This window comes from Styela clava, chromosome 1, assembly GCF_964204865.1.
Source record: "Styela clava chromosome 1, kaStyClav1.hap1.2, whole genome shotgun sequence".
In the NCBI taxonomy this organism is placed as follows: Eukaryota; Metazoa; Chordata; class Ascidiacea; order Stolidobranchia; family Styelidae; genus Styela; species Styela clava.
The window spans coordinates 21,396,264-21,414,585 of NC_135250.1; the positions used below are offsets into that span (position 1 = coordinate 21,396,264).

General features: G+C 36.4%; 1 protein-coding gene across 3 annotated transcripts; it reads right to left on the reverse strand.

Moving 5' to 3' along the window:
- Positions 1 to 1,465: 1,465 nt before the first annotated feature.
- Positions 1,466 to 8,635, reverse strand: LOC120348057 (uncharacterized). Of its 3 annotated transcripts, none has more exons than XM_039418170.2 (13): positions 8,484 to 8,635; positions 8,281 to 8,415; positions 7,459 to 7,527; positions 6,593 to 6,664; positions 6,433 to 6,513; positions 5,279 to 6,124; positions 4,888 to 4,995; positions 4,530 to 4,618; positions 4,189 to 4,378; positions 3,896 to 4,045; positions 3,528 to 3,695; positions 3,250 to 3,394; positions 1,466 to 1,633 (listed from the first exon to the last, which is right to left on the reverse strand). In XM_039418170.2, exons 1-13 carry the CDS (start codon positions 8,503 to 8,505, stop codon positions 1,477 to 1,479), a joined length of 2,232 nt encoding a protein of 743 aa, XP_039274104.2. In that variant the 5' UTR covers positions 8,506 to 8,635; the 3' UTR covers positions 1,466 to 1,476. The 3 variants fall into 3 exon arrangements, with proteins under 3 accessions (XP_039274104.2, XP_077971447.1, XP_039274112.2); XM_078115321.1 differs by lacking the exon at positions 7,459 to 7,527 and adding an exon at positions 7,725 to 7,793; XM_039418178.2 differs by lacking the exon at positions 7,459 to 7,527.
- Positions 8,636 to 18,322: the final 9,687 nt, after the last annotated feature.

An 18,322-nucleotide genomic window follows, 5' to 3' on the forward strand; every position in this document is an offset into this window, starting at 1 on the left:
CGGTTTCGATTCATGCGCTCTCTAATTTCATAGCGACATCGCGTGTCCCATCACTAATTAATCAATAAGACGCTAATTATACGACATAATTCATCCAAAATCAATAGGCTTCTGATCCGAGATATGATGAATGCACATGCAAAATTTGGAGCGGATTCAATCTAGGTTTCGTGAGATATCGCGTGTATCTAACAGACAAACACACAAAAAGACAAATACCTATCAACACACTTACCGGTCAAGATCGATAAGTATTTAATCAAAGCTTTCTACATCTTTTCACGACCCACTAAGTTTCCTTTTGCGACCCACCAGTGGGTTGCGACCCATAGTTTGGGAACCGCTGATCTAAGGCGTATGGTTGCCTCAAATACCACTACGTTATTGCCAGATCGAACCCGTTGGATCGGTTTCTAGGAATATAATCAGGCCTATCGATGCCGTAGATTCTGACTCATGGCTTCATTCGGAATTACACTCGGACCATGAATTTGATTGACGAGCTGATGCTACCTGACGTGACAACTCGAAACGGTGATAGTGGTAAAAAGTAATTCAATCGAAGCACCCAATTTATCATGCGCGGGACCTGGGGGTGAAATTACTCCTTTTAATTCGTAACACCTTTATTTAATCTACTGTTAGATTTTGTATTTTATTGGTCGAAACACTGCTACCGGTTGCAGCAATGCAGCTGTGGTTGTTTTAGCTAGATTTCTCTTGTGTTTGGGTCTTTTATGTCTGTAAAATTGTTGCAAGTTTCTAAGTAGGGTACCAAGTTATGTTTATTTTTTAGTTTATGGTCATTGGTTTATGATAGTCCTGAATATGTTAGTCAGTAAAATGACATTGCTGTTTGAGTATAGTGCAATTACAGTGCTTGATTTTAGGAATTGTCTTCAGATTTCAAGTCGTTAGTGTTTATATAACGTTATATATTGTTTTTCTTACATTTTGATACCCAGTATTTGTTATTTTTATTGTATTCTTTCTTTTCTGATGATTCATTGTAGTATTTGATTGTATTAAGATTCTTAGTTAATAAATAAGATTGAAATAGCATTAATTGGAGTGATTTCTGGGAAAAAGATTGACATCAGACCATATTAAACGATATTTCGAACTGGGAAATTCGTACATAGACTGACAGTACGCTACAGATTTAAAGTAAAAGCATCACATTTTGGAAAGTCAAGCCGACTCAAGTACGGCGCAGGATACAAATAAAATAAAAATTGGAGCAAAAAAAAAGTACGGTCGGTGTTGATGATAGAAGATTTATATGTATCATCCCCTGGAATATATATCAAAATCATAGTACAACATTCTTTAAATCACAAAATATGTATATATATTTGAATCGACATAATTATTTGGTTAACAGAGTATGGAGTGTAAAAGTATATAAACGGCACCCAAAAAAAACACAATCATATAAAGTTATACACAATCCATAAAATAAAACGGTTTATTATTTCATTGGTAATGATGGAACACTTGCCCCTCTTCAACAGTCTGTTGTCGACGATTCAACGAGAGCTCAACGCATTCGCGGGGCAGAATATTGCTTTTAACGGTTTCTAAAAACGTCCATTTCATCGTTGCTAACTCTAATCGATGTATGTGACTTTTTCTGTTGAATAAAGGATAAACTTCGTTGAATTATATAACTATGTTTACTCAAACGCTTTGTTGCCATGTGGAAGTGCATATCCAAAGCTTCTGTAATTACAACTGAGGAAAATTAGCCAATGAGCAGCAAGACTTGTTATCTAAACCTTATATATTGGGAAGGATAACAAAGACTATTAAGGAGTAAAAATTTCAAACCACTGACACATGTCAGATTTACAATTTTTCAACCTTACCTTTGATTTCAACCTATTTATCTCATAACAATTAATACATAGTGATTCGTCAACAATCTTATGACCAATATTCATGTATCGCTGAGTTATATATGTGACAAGATTATCGATTGGAATTAACAGAACCGACTATCTTCGTTTATTGTACAGTATTAGCAAAATTGTAACACACGCAGAGAACCAAACAGTGAAACAAACGTATCAATATCACATGATTAGACATTGATGTGGTCAAAACTAGATGAAACGCACAATAACCAACGATGTCTGTCAGTTTGATTGGAATTGGAACGTATTTCATGTTATGCTCGGTTTACTTGTGAGTGGTTTGTCGTTGCCTAATCAGAGTGGCATTAGCAAACCATTAAATTCTAAAAATTATCCTCATGGTTTACCAGACATAACGCTCTTTAGCTTGTATATATGAAATTCATGTCTACTAAATCATTAGAATCTTAATCCACGGAAAAATGAAACTGATTTTGCAGGATACATATTGAACTAAGTGATTCAAGAGTTCAAAGACTCTTGAATCACTTAGGATAGTTATCTTTAATCTTGCTACAGCTTCCTTGCACTATATGCATACGGATCCGCCGACACAAAAGCATAGAAGAAGGATAAGTAGTTAGTCTCGCAGAAACCAAATCATACATATTGAAGCTACCCATTTAAACAATTTAAACTGCGGGATTGTAATGTTCCTGCTGTGTGAAAGTATAATATATAAAAACAAAGTGTGAACCATTTTGGTATATTATTTGCAACATAGGTTAAATCAGGGTGGTCCAAACCCGGGCCCGCGGGCCACATCTGGCCCGCCGCTTCATTTTTTGTGACCCGCGTCGCATTGGCGCAAGGGTAAACAAAAATTGAATTTGGTGTTGTTTCGTCATAAGAATAATCAGAAAAATTTTCTGACATCTTGTTACATTACTAAAGTCATTGAATTGACTGGTGTTATGGATAGCTGAGGCAACTAGCAAAATTGAATAAAGTGGTTGGCTAGTCTTAATCGTTACTTGGTTTCTATATTTTTTGTCGGGTCGGGAATATATGCTAACAAAATCGGCTTCATAGAAAACTAAAAATCTAATGAGGAATCTATTAGCCTAGGTTGACTATGCCTGATAAATAAATATTAATGTAATGGCCGACCAATATAATTCCTGCCGGTGTTTTTTTTTTTTCAAACAGCCTGAACCGTAATACAAAAAATGCTGCCTATATGTCAGAAAATATAGTAATTACCCTCCTGTATCTCAAATTTGGTAAAAATCGGTAATCAATCAATCTGCAGTTATTTGTAAGTTATTTTGTAAACTGAAAAAAGCTGACCAATTCAAACATGTTCTTGACTATTTAGCTAATTGAATCGTACCCTTTTTTGTAGCCGACTCCGATTATGTTGTTGTCTACTGCAAATGCCGCGAAACTGACAGCTTGATCGTATGGAAATGGTCCGCCAGGAGTAACGATTGTCCAAGTGTCATTCACGGTATCATACAATTGTATGTCACTGTGGTCTGTTTTTTTTTTCATAAAATAGCATATTATGATATATGTATATCGCGAAATATATAGTTAACTTGGATATATATCCTTAACGGAAATGCACAAATTCATTTATTTATTTAAAAAATTATAAAAGTATCATACTCATTACGTATATGACGTCATTAAACGTAACGGGTCTCATCGGGGGGAACTCCATGGGGCGTGGCATTGGAGAGACATTTTGCCAAACGTCGGAAGCAGCGTGGTATCTCTCGACTTCTACTGTCGAATTCCAGTGTTCATCTCTGCCCGCAAAGCAATAAATAAAACCTGGAATAGTAGAGCTCCATTGTACGTGCTAAATGTAGACTTGTTAAGCATTTAAATGCGTCATATTATTTTATTTTATTTCCTTTGTTTCCAATATAGATCTTGTGAGTCCGGTTTGATAACCTATGCGATATGGTGGTAAACGAAACCATTTAGAAATGCCAGGGCCCTATGTATGAGAGTGGTGTGATGTAACTCACCGTTACAGACGGCGATATAGTGATTTTCCCTTTTACCGTTCATATCTCGAACTCTTGTCCATTTATCAATCTTCGGATCATATTTTTCAACAAATTTTCTTGACGATGTGGGATACGGTGCATATCCTCTTCCAACAACATAGATGCATCCTGATTAAAATATTTATTAATTAATTAAGTGTGGTATTGCAGTTAACAGTTTTCTGGGACAATAATGACGAATATAGCATTTTAAAGACGATTCCATCTTAGAGATTATAGGAAATTCTTACACCTTATTCCAAGTTGCTCACCGTCGAGTGCTTCAGCAGGAGCAAACCATCCATGATTTTCAATCATATCTGCTACTCTTTCCCATTCTTCTTCCGTTTTTCGATAGTCAAGCCTATAGACTGCCTTTGTCTCCATCAACACGTAAATTGAATTGTTTATCCGCGTGGATTGAAAATTGTTGTCGATGATGTCATCAGGAATTTTTTGACACTGTGATTGAAAACTCCGTGGTATTTCTCAACCCATTATTAGAATATAATACGTGTATGGTCAATTCCAATTGAATAAAACAAAATCTATTTCAAGGCATTAGCTGTGCTGTGCTTATAGATATTTCAAATAACTCAATAGAGCAGCTCACCTTCATTGGGATCCACCTCATAGCAGATGGCGAGAAGGCGGATATATGTCCCGAATCGCGATCAAAAATTGCGACTGCATTTGCTGAACCTTGAAATTAATAACATATGTGTATATAAATCAATTAAAAACTTATATTTTCTCCAGTATTGGGGTCGATCCCAACCAAGTAAAATTACTCCCCAGAGAGTAATCTTGTTGTTTTCGGGAAGGAAATATTACTCTCTTTTCGGATTAGTTTCGCTATTATTATTTATAATTATTGCAATATTAAGTTTCAAACCAGGCAAAGGGAAGAATGTATCGAAGAAGATTGGGAACCACTGGCTATCCAAGTACATATGCATAATTTCACCCACCCTCTGCGCAGACGTCAGAAACTTTCGCTGACGAGGAAAAACTCGATGTTCTGCTGACATTAATACTATCGGTGAAGGATACAAAATAATCTTCATCTGTGGACAAACCTGGAAATTATACAAAAAGAATCTTCATATTAGAGCGTGTATATAAGATACGATGGCGTGTGAAATTTATCTAACTTCGGAATTTCTCATTTTCATAGCTTTGAGCACATTTGCAGATTGATACTTTGACTTTAACTTGCCATCTATAAAATAATCATGACCTGAAAAATCTAAACTCTTTCAAGCTGTTTGTAAAAAAAAAGCAAGATAATAGTTTCAAATAACAATAGTGTCAAAATAGAATGCTAAGAAAATACCCCCCAATCCAAAATAATTAACTTACTCTTGGGCTTTGTAGCAGTTTCGCGTAGTAAGAACTCGTGCTCTAAAATGTTCTTGCACGACGGACGTCTTGCCGGTTCAAATTGCAATGTCCATTCTATCAACTCTTTTGCTGTTTCGGATCTAGGTATCGTAGGAAGCTCAATATTTAGATTCTTGTTTTTTTTTATGTTGTAATTCCATAAATCGGGTTCGTCGCCAAAAGCATGACGTCCATCACTCAATATGAAATAAACAACCAAACCATAGGAAAAAATATCCGCTTGTTTCGATATGACATCAGAATTGTAAGTTTCCGGAGCTCGATACCCGTCTGTACCGGGACGAATCATGCTTTGTGCAGTAACCGACCGTCCATGGCTCAATTCTTTACTCAAACCAAAGTCGGAAATTTTTAAAGATTTCCCATCTAAGGCAAACAAAATGTTTTCGGGCTTGAGATCTCTATGTAATACGTTGTTTAGATGAATAAATGCGAGTCCTTCGGTTAATTGCCGAACCATTGATTGCTTTTCTGCAAAGAATATTAAGTTTCCAGTGGTCCTCTGCTCAAGAATGTAATCATACAGTGTTTTGGTGAGACAAAGTTCCATGGCTATATACATTGTCGGAAACGGCCCTTCTTCGTAAACATCAGAATGAATAATAGACACAACATGATGGTGTTGCAATTTCAGAAGTATATTTGCCTCTTTTATATTTGCTTCGTCGTACGGAGTAAGGAATTTGATAGCTATGGGGATATTCCCTGTTATTTTACTTAAATGAAGTCCTTGGTAAATGTGTGCTCTCTTGCACAAAGCTCGAGTTTTGAATAATCCAATTTTGTCACTCAATTGTATCCAACCTTTAATGTAAAGATTTAAATGACACCAAAAGGCAACGCAGCGGGGCTTTGGTGTTAAAGTACAAAGAATATTACAGTTCTTTAAACGTTAGTTTAAATGACATTAGTTTATATAGCTGATAACGAGGGACGTTTAATGCAATTTATGTTAGGACAGAAAATAAAAGAAAAACTTCTTGGCTTGTTCAAATGACTTATCACCATTACAATTCTTTTTTTGTTTTGATATCGTGTTATGATATTAAATAGATAATCATGAATTAATATTTTATCAGTTTTTGAATAAATACAGAAAATAGGTGCTATACCTTCCCCAAAATCTTCAACGGGATCTTGTGTGTCTCTTTGTGGGCGTTTTTCGTTCACGCTAGGTGCTGGTGCAGAAGATGCTAGAGCAGAAACATAAATGCATCATATTACTTTCACGTGATTGTCCAAAGTACGAAAATATATCCATAATACACTTACTCTGTTCAGTTATGTAAGTGTTGTACGTGTTGTGATATATTTGCTTTCTGAAATCACCATCAATTACTCCATCTGAAAGAATATAAAAATTTTGAATGAAAATTGAGAAGAAAACACCCTGTAACAAATTAATTTGAATCCTAAAACAGATACATGCAATGATCAGGATATGCAATGTAATGCAAAAAGATAACAAATACTGAATGAAAATAAATCTGTAATTATAACCATTCTCTTTAATTATTCTTCTGAAGGTGCGGAAAATTCTCCCAAGTGTACTGTTTTATCAAATAGAATATAATGAACATTCGCAGCAGGGGTGTACAACAATTTTACCGGTGGACCATATAACCAACTTCGGACGTCTCGCTGCGCCACACAAAAAATTTAGATTTTTCCTGTACACGACGAATAAAAAAATTCTCATAATGAAAATTTTATTTATTAACGTTTGAGTGGGATACTTAAAATTTTGATTTCTTGCATAGTTTGTTAACATCAGCTTTGACAGAAGATGTAGAACCTCCAACTGACTGGTCAAATGTTCATCAGTCAGTTGATTTCTGCAGCTGCTTTTGGTGAGATTCATTTTGGAGAAAGAGACACCGGGCAAAATGGCAAAAGATTTAAATCAGGGATACTAGCAAAAAAACATTATATATTTTTATCAATGTGAGAGTCTTTTTGAACATAAACTGTCGGATTGAGATTTTATGCTTAATGAGAAAAAATCTGAGTGGTAAGAAGGGCCACGCTAAATGGTTTGGCGGGCCTGGTTGTGGCACGCGGGTCGCCTGTTGCACACCTACTTATCTACAGCGTGCGGAATTTTTGAGTGATTTCTTCCCAATAGTTTTGCATCATACCTTTCTTAGTCAAATTATACTGCGGTGAACCAAATGTTGCGTTTTTGAAATCTCCTCCACTCACGCCATCTGAATTAACCCATCATTTCACATAAAAAAAATTAAAAGATCTTATGCTTAATGAGGAAAAATCTGAGTGGTAAGAAGGGCCACGCTAAATGGTTTGGCGGGCCTGGTTGTGGCACGCGGGTCGCCTGTTGCACACCTACTTATCTACAGCGTGCGGAATTTTTGAGTGATTTCTTCCCAATAGTTTTGCATCATACCTTTCTTAGTCAAATTATACTGCGGTGAACCAAATGTTGCGTTTTTGAAATCTCCTCCACTCACGCCATCTGAATTAACCCATCATTTCACATAAAAAAATTAAAAAATAAATTAGTGGTTTTAGGTGAGTAATTTATTTTTAAATTTGCCTCAGCGATTCCTCATATATCCCGAATCAATTCTTGGAGATCCCAGTGCGAAGTGATATGATAAACAATAGGTTTCTGGAACGCGTTTACATCTTAAACCAATGGACATTTGATAACGTTTACTGAAATCGAATTTGCACAACTTCACACTACATATAATTATCGTGGGTTATTTAGAACTGACCTATTATTTTGACAACAAGAATGCGAAAGTTGGGTATTGTTGTCTCCTTGGCTTGCGACATAATTTACAAAGACTGAAAATATAGTTTTACTTTATATAATATTGGTGTTATATAACAAAAAACAATAGAATCTTCAAAATAGTCGAATATCGCATATCTATATACAAGTGCTTCCTTGATTAGCTGTCTTTTGCGTGGCTATATAAAATTTAAAGTCATACATGATCTCTCTTGTGGCATTGCTAATTCATTTGAGTTTGATGATATATTTGCTATTTGCCCTCTGTTTTGAAGCTCTATATGTTGACCATGTTCATTTTCTGATCCTATGTCAGAGATATGGCCCTCGTCCTCATCTGAAATAGGAAAATTGTAAAGATAATGCAAATTTGGTTTATATTTACTCCAAGTGATGTTTACTAACCGGTGAAATGCGATTCCGACATATCTTCTGTAGATTCAATTTTCTTCTTGCAAAATTATATTAACAATCTGATCTTGAACAAAATAAAACCCTCAACTAAATTTCATCTTTTTGTTTTTCAAGTCGAAATCCACGCGCAAATGTTTACTGCACGATACAATTAGCTACATGCCTTTAGGCAATTAAATCTTGTTAATCTCGTGCAAAAATCATCGCAACGTCGAAAAGTCGTCACTTCACTAAAGTGACTTCTTTTTCAATTTGTTTATCTATGATTCGTCCTTAATTTCTTGTAAAAATGCGCACTGTTGGAGTTTCAATATATAAAAAGTGAAGTGAAAAAAATTCTTTCACAAACGACTCTAATACCATTCCTTGTATACATGTATTTCCTCATAATTGTATGTTATCTTAGCGCAATTACCTTGTTCGGTCACAATTAATCTTCACATGACACTTTAGAATAGGTTGTCATAAGAATAAAGACAGAATTATTTGGCCCACAAAACGAGCGTGGGCCGGACAAAACCAACGTTGTTGGCCTTTTTTGTCAGAATATGCTGCTGGTCTATTTTTTTGGAAATCATTTTCGCAAAATGTAGTTCTGCTGAAACAAAATTTGACAAAATTGTAATGAGAATGTGAGAATAAGATTCCAGGTTTCACGGTCAAAGACCGGATTTTGAGCATTAAGCTTGGTATCCAATAGAAATACGAAAAAAAGATAAAATGTCTTGAATTTCCGGGTCACTATTGATATACAAAATACGCAGCTGTCTCAATTAGGAGATTCAACCATTTAAAACAAGAGAGCAATGGTTAAATGTAAAGACACGAAAGCCATGGACATTTCCCCGAGCATCGACTTCCTTGTTTACTACATGACATTGGCTAATCAGCAAGATGCAAAAAGTGACGTAACAATGCTCCCTTTTCGCATCCGCTCAGACACTTTTCTCACTCAGACAGATTTTCCAGCGTGGTCGTAAACATTACCTCGTTTTCCCGTTTTTGAACTCTATTCGTTAGTTTTCAGTTGTGTTTAGGAAACTTAAATATAAATCAGATAATTCAATGATCACTCTGTCTTTCTAGGATTTTTAATTTATTTGCAGTAATAAAAAATTTGTGTAGAAATAACTGTGATAGACTAGGCTGAAATTCTCTACCGTTGCTTTCAAAAAACAGATTGTTGTATGCGATGAATCATAATGATCGTTTGAAACACATACCCCATTTTACAGGCGCAAAATCGCAAAAGCACTCCTAAAATAGCCCCGAAAATTTTGCAATGGTAAAGTATAGGAAGAATTTTTCGAGGTCAAAGGTCGGGGAAAAGTCCATAACCAAGTTGTTTATCTTACTTAGTGTACAGTGCGTTTCTGGTATCAACTAAACTTTGACTTTCGCGTAGCACGAGTTCGCAAAATAAAAGCGGAAGACAGCCGTCACGCTTGGCGGATTAAAAACCGTGTTCCCACAGTAAAAAAATAAGCAAAATTGTGAATGAAATATTAGATTCATCAAATATTTAGGACTGAATAAAAGTAATAGCCTTTTATCGACTTCAAGAATCTTTAATCACTGAAAAATTCAAAAAACAAAATAAACAATCTTAACATCTGCGAGCTTGGGTTTTTGAGTTTTTTTTTCATTCTATTAAATAATCCAAAAAAAAAAACGTACTGCACGGATCATATGCTCTGGCTGCGAGGGTGTTCCATGCCTGACCATAGTACGCTATAGGGTAAACGTTTTTGAATGGTGGTTCTTCCCCCTCTTTTGTTTGAAACATGACAGCGCCAAACCCATTCTCTGAAGCATTCGTTTCGACATACAAAGGAAGCCTTTGGTCTACGACTCTATACATAATATAATATTTTCGTATTATTCAGTTGGCGTCGTGCGATCTTGTAGTCTTCAAGTAATTCTCTAGTCTATATTACTGGCGTGACTCAGGCTCTTGTGGCAGGTACGTTTCCTGTTAGGGCGTCAAACTTTGCTTGTTTCAGGCTTAGTTTCCGAATATGATCTGCTATATAACTCAGAGCACCGATCCATCCTCTAAGTTGGTATATATTTCGTGGCGGCGTGAGTTCTTGTAACGCCCTCAGTCCTTCCAGTTGAATCTATTTTTTTTCCACTTAAGGTCGCGCCTAGAAGGTTGATTCGTGATACTCTCTTATTGATGCTTTCGATTTGCGGTCAATTTCATTTTTGCCAATTGTTCGAAGGTCATTTGGAGCAACATTAGGTGGTCCTCAACTGTTTTAGTGCTAAGGAAAATGTCGTCTATGTATGCCTCTATCGGCGACGCCTTTGCCTTTTCCAGTCGGTTATTGTTAGTCATCTGTTCCCGGTATGTCCTTGTTGTGGGTTTCACCACACACTCTTGCATGATAGCCGACCATAACGCAACGGCAGTTTTGAGTCACATCGGCATTTTGCGTCAACGTATGTGTAATCCTTTCACTGCTATTCCAAGAAAGGTTTTAGACTCTTCGGTCACATCACAATGAAAATAAGCTTTCTTGAGGTCGAGAAACGTGAATACTTCTATTCCCTGCGCCATTTGCTTTACATCGGGTATTAAGTGAGGCGGAATCTCGATCGTTTTCATCGCCGCATTTAAGGGTTGAAGGTTTTGCACAACCCTCCAGGATTGCTGTCAGCCCTCCTCTTGCTTTTGCCGTTAATTCATCTTTTGAGGCACCACGAATATTGCCAGTTCCCATTCCGCGAACCCCGTCTCTAATACTCCGAGGGCCTGTGTACCTACTCCTATATTTCATCCTGAATTATGGTGCTATCGGGCGTTTTTAATCCGGGTGGGGTATATAACACTTTTGCGGGACCTCCAGAAGTATGCGCACCAAGATAGCGCACAACCTGAACATAGGTTAGGATTCAGGTTGAGCGACATCTTGGTGCGCATACTTCTGTAGCACCCTTTTGTGAGTGCTTCTGCTTCGTCGCTAAGTCTCTGTAATTCTTCCCTTACTTCCATCGAAGTTCCTTCCTGTAACCTGTACCGAAGTACCTTCATGTATGTGACGGATGATTTACCTGCATTCTGTGCGTCATTCCGGAATTCCAAGGTTTGGCCCTCTCTAGGGCTGGGACTCTATCCTCCGGATCTGGTCCCCCTTTTGTGTGCTTGAATGTCTAGTCTTTCGAACTCTATTCTTGACCAGAGGTATTGGGCAACTTTAAATACAACTCTGTACTTCTCCCCTCCCTGTAGGCTCCTGGCAAATGGTCGTCACCCTCTGATTCTCCCACGGCCATTACCAAATTACTTATACACGACGACGGGTCATTCATTTCTGTCCTTATCAACAGCAGCGCTTGTACTTGTTCTAACAAGCCAAGGCCGATTATATTCAGTAGTATTCCCTTACCTATAGCGAGATAAATCTCTAGCCCATCTATTTCAATTGTCATCAACGAATTTACCTGGCATGTGCCACCTATGCCTATTACCACCCACTCGCCATCGTCATTTTTTGCCAGTATCATACCGGTTGTTCAGAGTATCGCTTTAGCCAGGCAGTTAGTCGCGATGTGCTCAGAAGCCTTGCACAGGTAGCACACTGATAGTGATTGACCGTTACGTGGTGGGATGTACAGCCCAAGCGGTGCAAAGATGTTTGGCTGAGCCAAAAAATCATAACGCTCACCTACGCGGTTGGCTATCAAGGAGGCTTCCTGTACACTGCTTGGAGTTGTCTCCTGCTGACTCAACAATTGAGGTGGCGTTCTCAGTACTGGGTGTGGTCGTTGTTGTAGTCTGGGTGGTATCAGCGGCACCGTAGCACCTCTTTTCGCAGGTCTTCCCTTCCCTGCCTTTTGAAATCGAGAAGAAGGCTTTTCTCATGTCTTTGGTCCTTCTTAAGCTTGTCGATGCAGACGATTTCTTGTCGGCTGAGGCGGGTCCCTTCTATTCCCGAATGCCTGCCCACTTGTGCTACGACGAGATTCCCCCATACTGTTCGCCAATCGTTCATCCTGGACGTTCCTAAGAAAGTAAGGGTACGAGTGTAACGATTCAGCTTCGAGTGTAACTATGGCAAAAGAAGGCTGCTGCGGATGCTGAGTGTACGTATGTCACCGGTGGAGGCGTGCAAGTGGGTGGGGCGGTTGGCGTCGCTGACATTACAGCATGGGTGGAGGAGCTCCAATATCTCCCGTTTCTGTCGGTCGCTTTGACCGATTGCTGATCTGAAAATTCCAAATTTCAGAACTCTTGCAATTCCTTTGTTACATCACCCCATGTGTCCTGCTCGTGGCCTTGCATTACCAGCCTGAGGGATTCTGGTAATCTTGATCGGAGATTACGGGAAAGTCTAATTTCATCTGGGTCTTTCCTGATTACGTCCTCTAGTTGTATAGTTGGCGCAGTGCCCTTTGTATCCCAATCAAGGGTCTCTTTCTTCAACTGTAACTGTTTGCAAAGTTATTGATAGAGATGCCACTTTTGGATTTCCAAATCGGATCGATTTGAATTGAATCTTTTCCGAATCGATTCGAATCAGATTTATGCGATTCGGAAAAAGACAGCGATTTACCGAGAAAAAAAAAACATTGAACGTTTGTTAATCGTTGTTTTCGGCGGCATTAAAACTATTGAATGCGTTTATGCGGAACTCCAAATAACACCAAATTACGGGATAAAAATGAAAATGAATTTTTCGTGATTGAATTTTTACTGATCTGCCGTCATTTGTTTCAAGTTCAGCACAACACACTCTTTTACGTATCACTCGAGATGATGTGTGGCGTAATTTCCATCAAACTGCGAGTTCAGTTTTCCACTGAATAGCCTGACTAAAACTGAAGTTTTATTATGCGCTAATTTAAATGGATCGTATACCTGAAAATCTGTGACAACCTTGATGAGAATTTTCCACAGCACACCTGAGTAGTATATTAGGTTGTTTACGTTTCCTAAAATAGAGCCTCCCAGAGGCTCTTAGAGCCTCCCAGAGCCTCTTGTCCATGAACGAATTCACAGAGACTGGTCCTACATGTCCACCTTTTCGGTCAGGTATTAGAGTATTCGCGTAGAGGGTCAGGGGTGTTTCTCTCTCTCGATAAGACCTTGACATGAGGGAAGATTGGGAAAAAGAAAAATCACGGTATGGTTTAATTTTCGCCCTTTAATCGATAAGACTTGTTTAAACGGGTGCTCTCTTTATTACCAACTGAACTGAAGAGAGAGAGAAATCTAACTGATTAATCTGGCGAATATATAAAAAATATTGAACAGGTTTGTAAGTGATTATATTAAAGTATATGAACAATAGAAAACACATTATCACAGAGAGGCACAAACACACATGTAAAAGTTTACAGGCACAGTAATATATTTAAAAATAAAAGTAAATTGTAAATATTAAAAACGCTCATCCCGGAGATTTATATACATTCCAAACCAACATGTTGTCGATACAATATAATCCAAATACTCCTGCTTGCAGGTCACTATGTACATGATAAATTTGTGTACGGCGTGTACCACCGGAAGCCTTTCACTTCTCCCCATATTTCTTAAATCTGCAAAAGATATGGACAAGAAATCTTTTCAGAGTCGGGATTGTCTCGAACCCATCTGTCCACTCGTAAAACTCCAACGCCTGTAAAAAAAAAACATTACGTAAATCATATTTATTGAAAGAACTTTTAAATTATGTTATATATATTTTATTTAAACTTACTTTCAGTATAGCTTCTGTGTAGCTAGGAATTTGTGGTTTGTTCATTTTAATGGATTTATAGAATTAAAAGATTATAATATGAACTGTAAAAATAACAGAACAGAAATTAGGATAAAATAAAAGCACGTAAATGAAATGGGAAAGATAACATAATAAAAAGTAAATATAAAGAGTAGTTTAAGAAAATATGTATGAAAAGGTCGGGTAAAGAAAACTTGGCTGTGAAGTAGAAACAAACAAAAACCAAAAAAATAGACAAAATTATATTATCTGATATGTACTTTTAAAGAACACTTTATGAAATGTATAAACATGGTGTAACTAAATTAATGAAGGGCTGGTAGAAATTCCATCACTATGAACTTTTCTCTTCGCGTAAAAGTAAGGCAACCCATTTCGGTATTGTTTATAAGTGTACATTTTATTTTTATAAAGTTTAAAGTTAACGTTAAACCCACCAGCTGGCTTTTTAGAGAAGAGAACGTTTCGCATTTTATTAAACGTTATATTCTGATGAATATTTTGTTAACCTTTTGTGGCGAATTTGAAGGTGTTATCACCTTGACAAAAATATGTTTTTGCACAAAGTCCAACAAACGTTTCGCCGGAAAATTCAACTTTGAAAAGTCCCGGTGTTCGTTTACCAAACTTAAACTGTTTTATACAACATTCACGCGTATCGTCAAATGGTAATAAGTTGGTTTTATTAAAAATGAACTCGTTACGATGAGTTTCACATGATTTAGAGGGGAACCATTTATGATAATTATTATAAAATTCTTCTCGCATATCTGGTTTTACTAACGTTTCTAAATTTTCATTAGAAATAGCTATGTACGCTGAGTCCGTATCCATACGAAGGTATTGATAGTCAGAACGATCAGAGTATTTGTCAAAAAAGTCATATTTCAGTTCTAGCATGCGTAACTTCGCGTTTTGGTACACTACGAATCCAATTTGATTAGGTAATTTCCATGAAATCTGTTTACTTCTTGAATTCACTTCAAATAAGTCGTCATCGAGCTAAGTCGCGCCAACAAATGAAGGGTCATTGATTAAGTCTCGTGCTTGTTTACCATCACAATATGTTATGGTCCTGTAGTTGGCGACATTTTCTAACGTCTTTCCATATGAGGAGTTTCCTGTGAAAAGAAAAATGAAAGTAAATAATAAAAAAAAGGTTTTATAATATGTTTAGACATAAACACCTGTGAAACATGTAAAGATTTACGTGATATTATGAGTTGAACGGTGTTATTAAAATTGTGATGAAATAAAACTTACCAAGTAACTTGTATGTATCAGCTAATATTGCTTTTTCTGGTGATGTATCTCCTTCCCTTCTAGCCGCGGAAACTTCATCACGAAAAGGAGCCAAACATGCTTTAGGTTCATACTCGATAAATTGATATATGTGGGTAATTTGAATTCCATGGTCGATATACCATCGAACGAGATCAGTCGCTAGAAGAATTTTATTACCAACGTAACTTCCTATGAGTGAACGTCTCGGTTGAGACATTATTTTGTTATTAACAGCGTATTGTCCCATATGTTCACCGATATCTTCTCGAGACACTAAAATATTTTTGAAAATAGGAGGCATTTCCGCATAATACTCTTTAAGAGCGTCGGGTACTTGAATGTCACACTGGATAGGATAAGACCAAATAGTTTACCTTTCTGAATTGCGTTTATCATTTGTTGCGTTGAAAGTGTGTAACTTTTGAAAAATTCGGTTGCCTTGATTTAAGAAATGATTTTACCGGTTCTGTTTTGGTAATTTCGTTCCACTCACATTCACGTATTATCACAACTTTATATCCGAGAGTTTGAAAATGACGTGTGTTTAAGGCTGTGTTTTGCCGTAATTCTTCAGCGTTTTTACCTGGGAAAGTTTCACTTTTACCAATATGACAATTGTGACCGTGAAACAGACAACCGTGAAATTGATATATTGTGGCATAATTTGAAGTTATTGAAAAGCCATCAACGGGTAAATTACGCATACCAATTCTTTTTTCAGAGCTATTGAGTCCGTGTTGAATTTTAATGTTTTGTGAATAACTAACCCAGTCTAACCATGAACAAGCTTTTGAAATATTAGGTGCAGTTTTGGATTTTTTTAAATGATTATTCCCGTCAGATTTCCGTCTCACAAGAAATCCGGTTGGAAGTTTTTCACCGATAGCCATTAAGAATAAAGCGTTTGCATCTAATCCTAATACCGACTCACATGTTTGAGCGGATTCATCATTATAATCACCACGTATTTTTGTCACACCCGCCTCGTGATACCGATAAAATATCTGTGCCGGTCCACCTACTAAATTAGAACGTATCAGTTTATGTATATCGGAATTTTGCTCGTTTGGAACAGTGAAAACAGCGTTTAAGTTTCGAAACGTGACTTGAAGGGTTAACCCCGGTACAGATATAGGTACTTTAAACATGTCAATTTGTGTTTTAGCTTTATAAATATCAAATTGTTTTGCAATTGCATCGAGGAAAGGTGTTACATCCTGTGTATTGTAATAAATGAGATAATCTCTTAATGATTTCATATTACGTTCCCGCCAAACAGTTTTACACTGTTCATATTCAGCCTCAGTAATATTTTTATTTTTCAAATTACTGAAAAAAGCTGAATGAGGTGGTAACTGTTTATCTTCTAATTTTTTTAAATCATCAATGTACTCATAAGGGAAAAGCCTTTTAGAGACGTTTAATGAAAACGCCTTAAGAAATTTATCATAGGTATAACCGGGTGCTAAATAATTCATAATATCTAAAAATCTGAATTTTTCAGTTTGTAAAGACATAAATTTATTTCCTTTTTTTAATGAAAAAATTTTGGAATTTTGTGATTTGAAAAATTTTATCAGATACGGTTTAATTACATTAATATCATATTTCTCGGTTATAACCGAGAATTATAATTTGCTTCATAAATTTAATTAACATACTCTTTATTATATTTAAGCCATGTTTTCTGGGTGAAGGGCTTGAATTGATAGAGTGTTTAGAAGCGAAATCTCTCTCGCGTTGCAGTAAATCCTGTAGTTTTTCATTAATTTGTATAATATAAGGTTCAAATTCAGAAAAAAACAGTTTATATGCGTTTTTTTGAATATTATCAATATATTTCATCATTTGAAATATTGATTGTTCTGGATCACCTTCGGTTATGAAACATTTAGCATCCGTGAATCCAGGGACATCGGAATTTATTGCAACGCTAAGAGGGACATGCTCTTTGAGGTATTTGGTGCATTTAGTATCTTCAATTTTATTTGTTACGGGGAAATAACACTCAAAATCAAAAGTTACTCGAATAGGGTAATATTGTTGATTTAAGGGGATATTAATATTAAAATCTTCAAGACTTTCAAAAACGTTTTTTTGATTTTCATAAACACCACTTATAAATTTTTCTTTTTGTTGAAGAGAGCAATTACTTGAATGTCTATTTAATTTTCACAAACAATGCCATAACTTTTGACAGGTTTCGCATTGATAATTTTTTGCATAAATGAAATAAAAAAAAAATTATTTGAAACAGAATACACGAGTTGGTACAGAAAATTGGAAAGTGTTAAAAACTTACCCTTTAATATCAGTGATGTAACTGAAATGATTCTGGTAAAGGTTGACATTGAGAGTATCATCTGAGATTGTAAATTGACTTCTTCGAATCACAATGGCAGTATCAGAGTTTATTAATGGGAACACGTTGACACAAACTTGAGAGCAGTCTTCTATTTTAGTCCAGTATTGAAAATCCTTCACTTGGGTCATTTCCCGTGAATTGTGCAAAACGTTGAGCGGCTACCACAGTGTCGTTCACAAAATTGTTTTTAGAGGGGTCTCGTAAAATTGCTAGGCAGCGAAACATACACAAATTATCCGTGTATGGAATAGTTTTATAACTATTAAGACTGAAACAAATTTTGAATTTTTAATGAAGTCTGGTAAACTGACTGAGCAACCGATAAGGTTAAAATTCGTTTTGTTAACGATAAAACAAATGTTTGTTACTGACTCAACTTTATCAGAACTTGTAGGTTTTTGGCGTCTTGCCCAGTCTAAACCCATAGTCGTATCGACAAAGTCCATGAATTT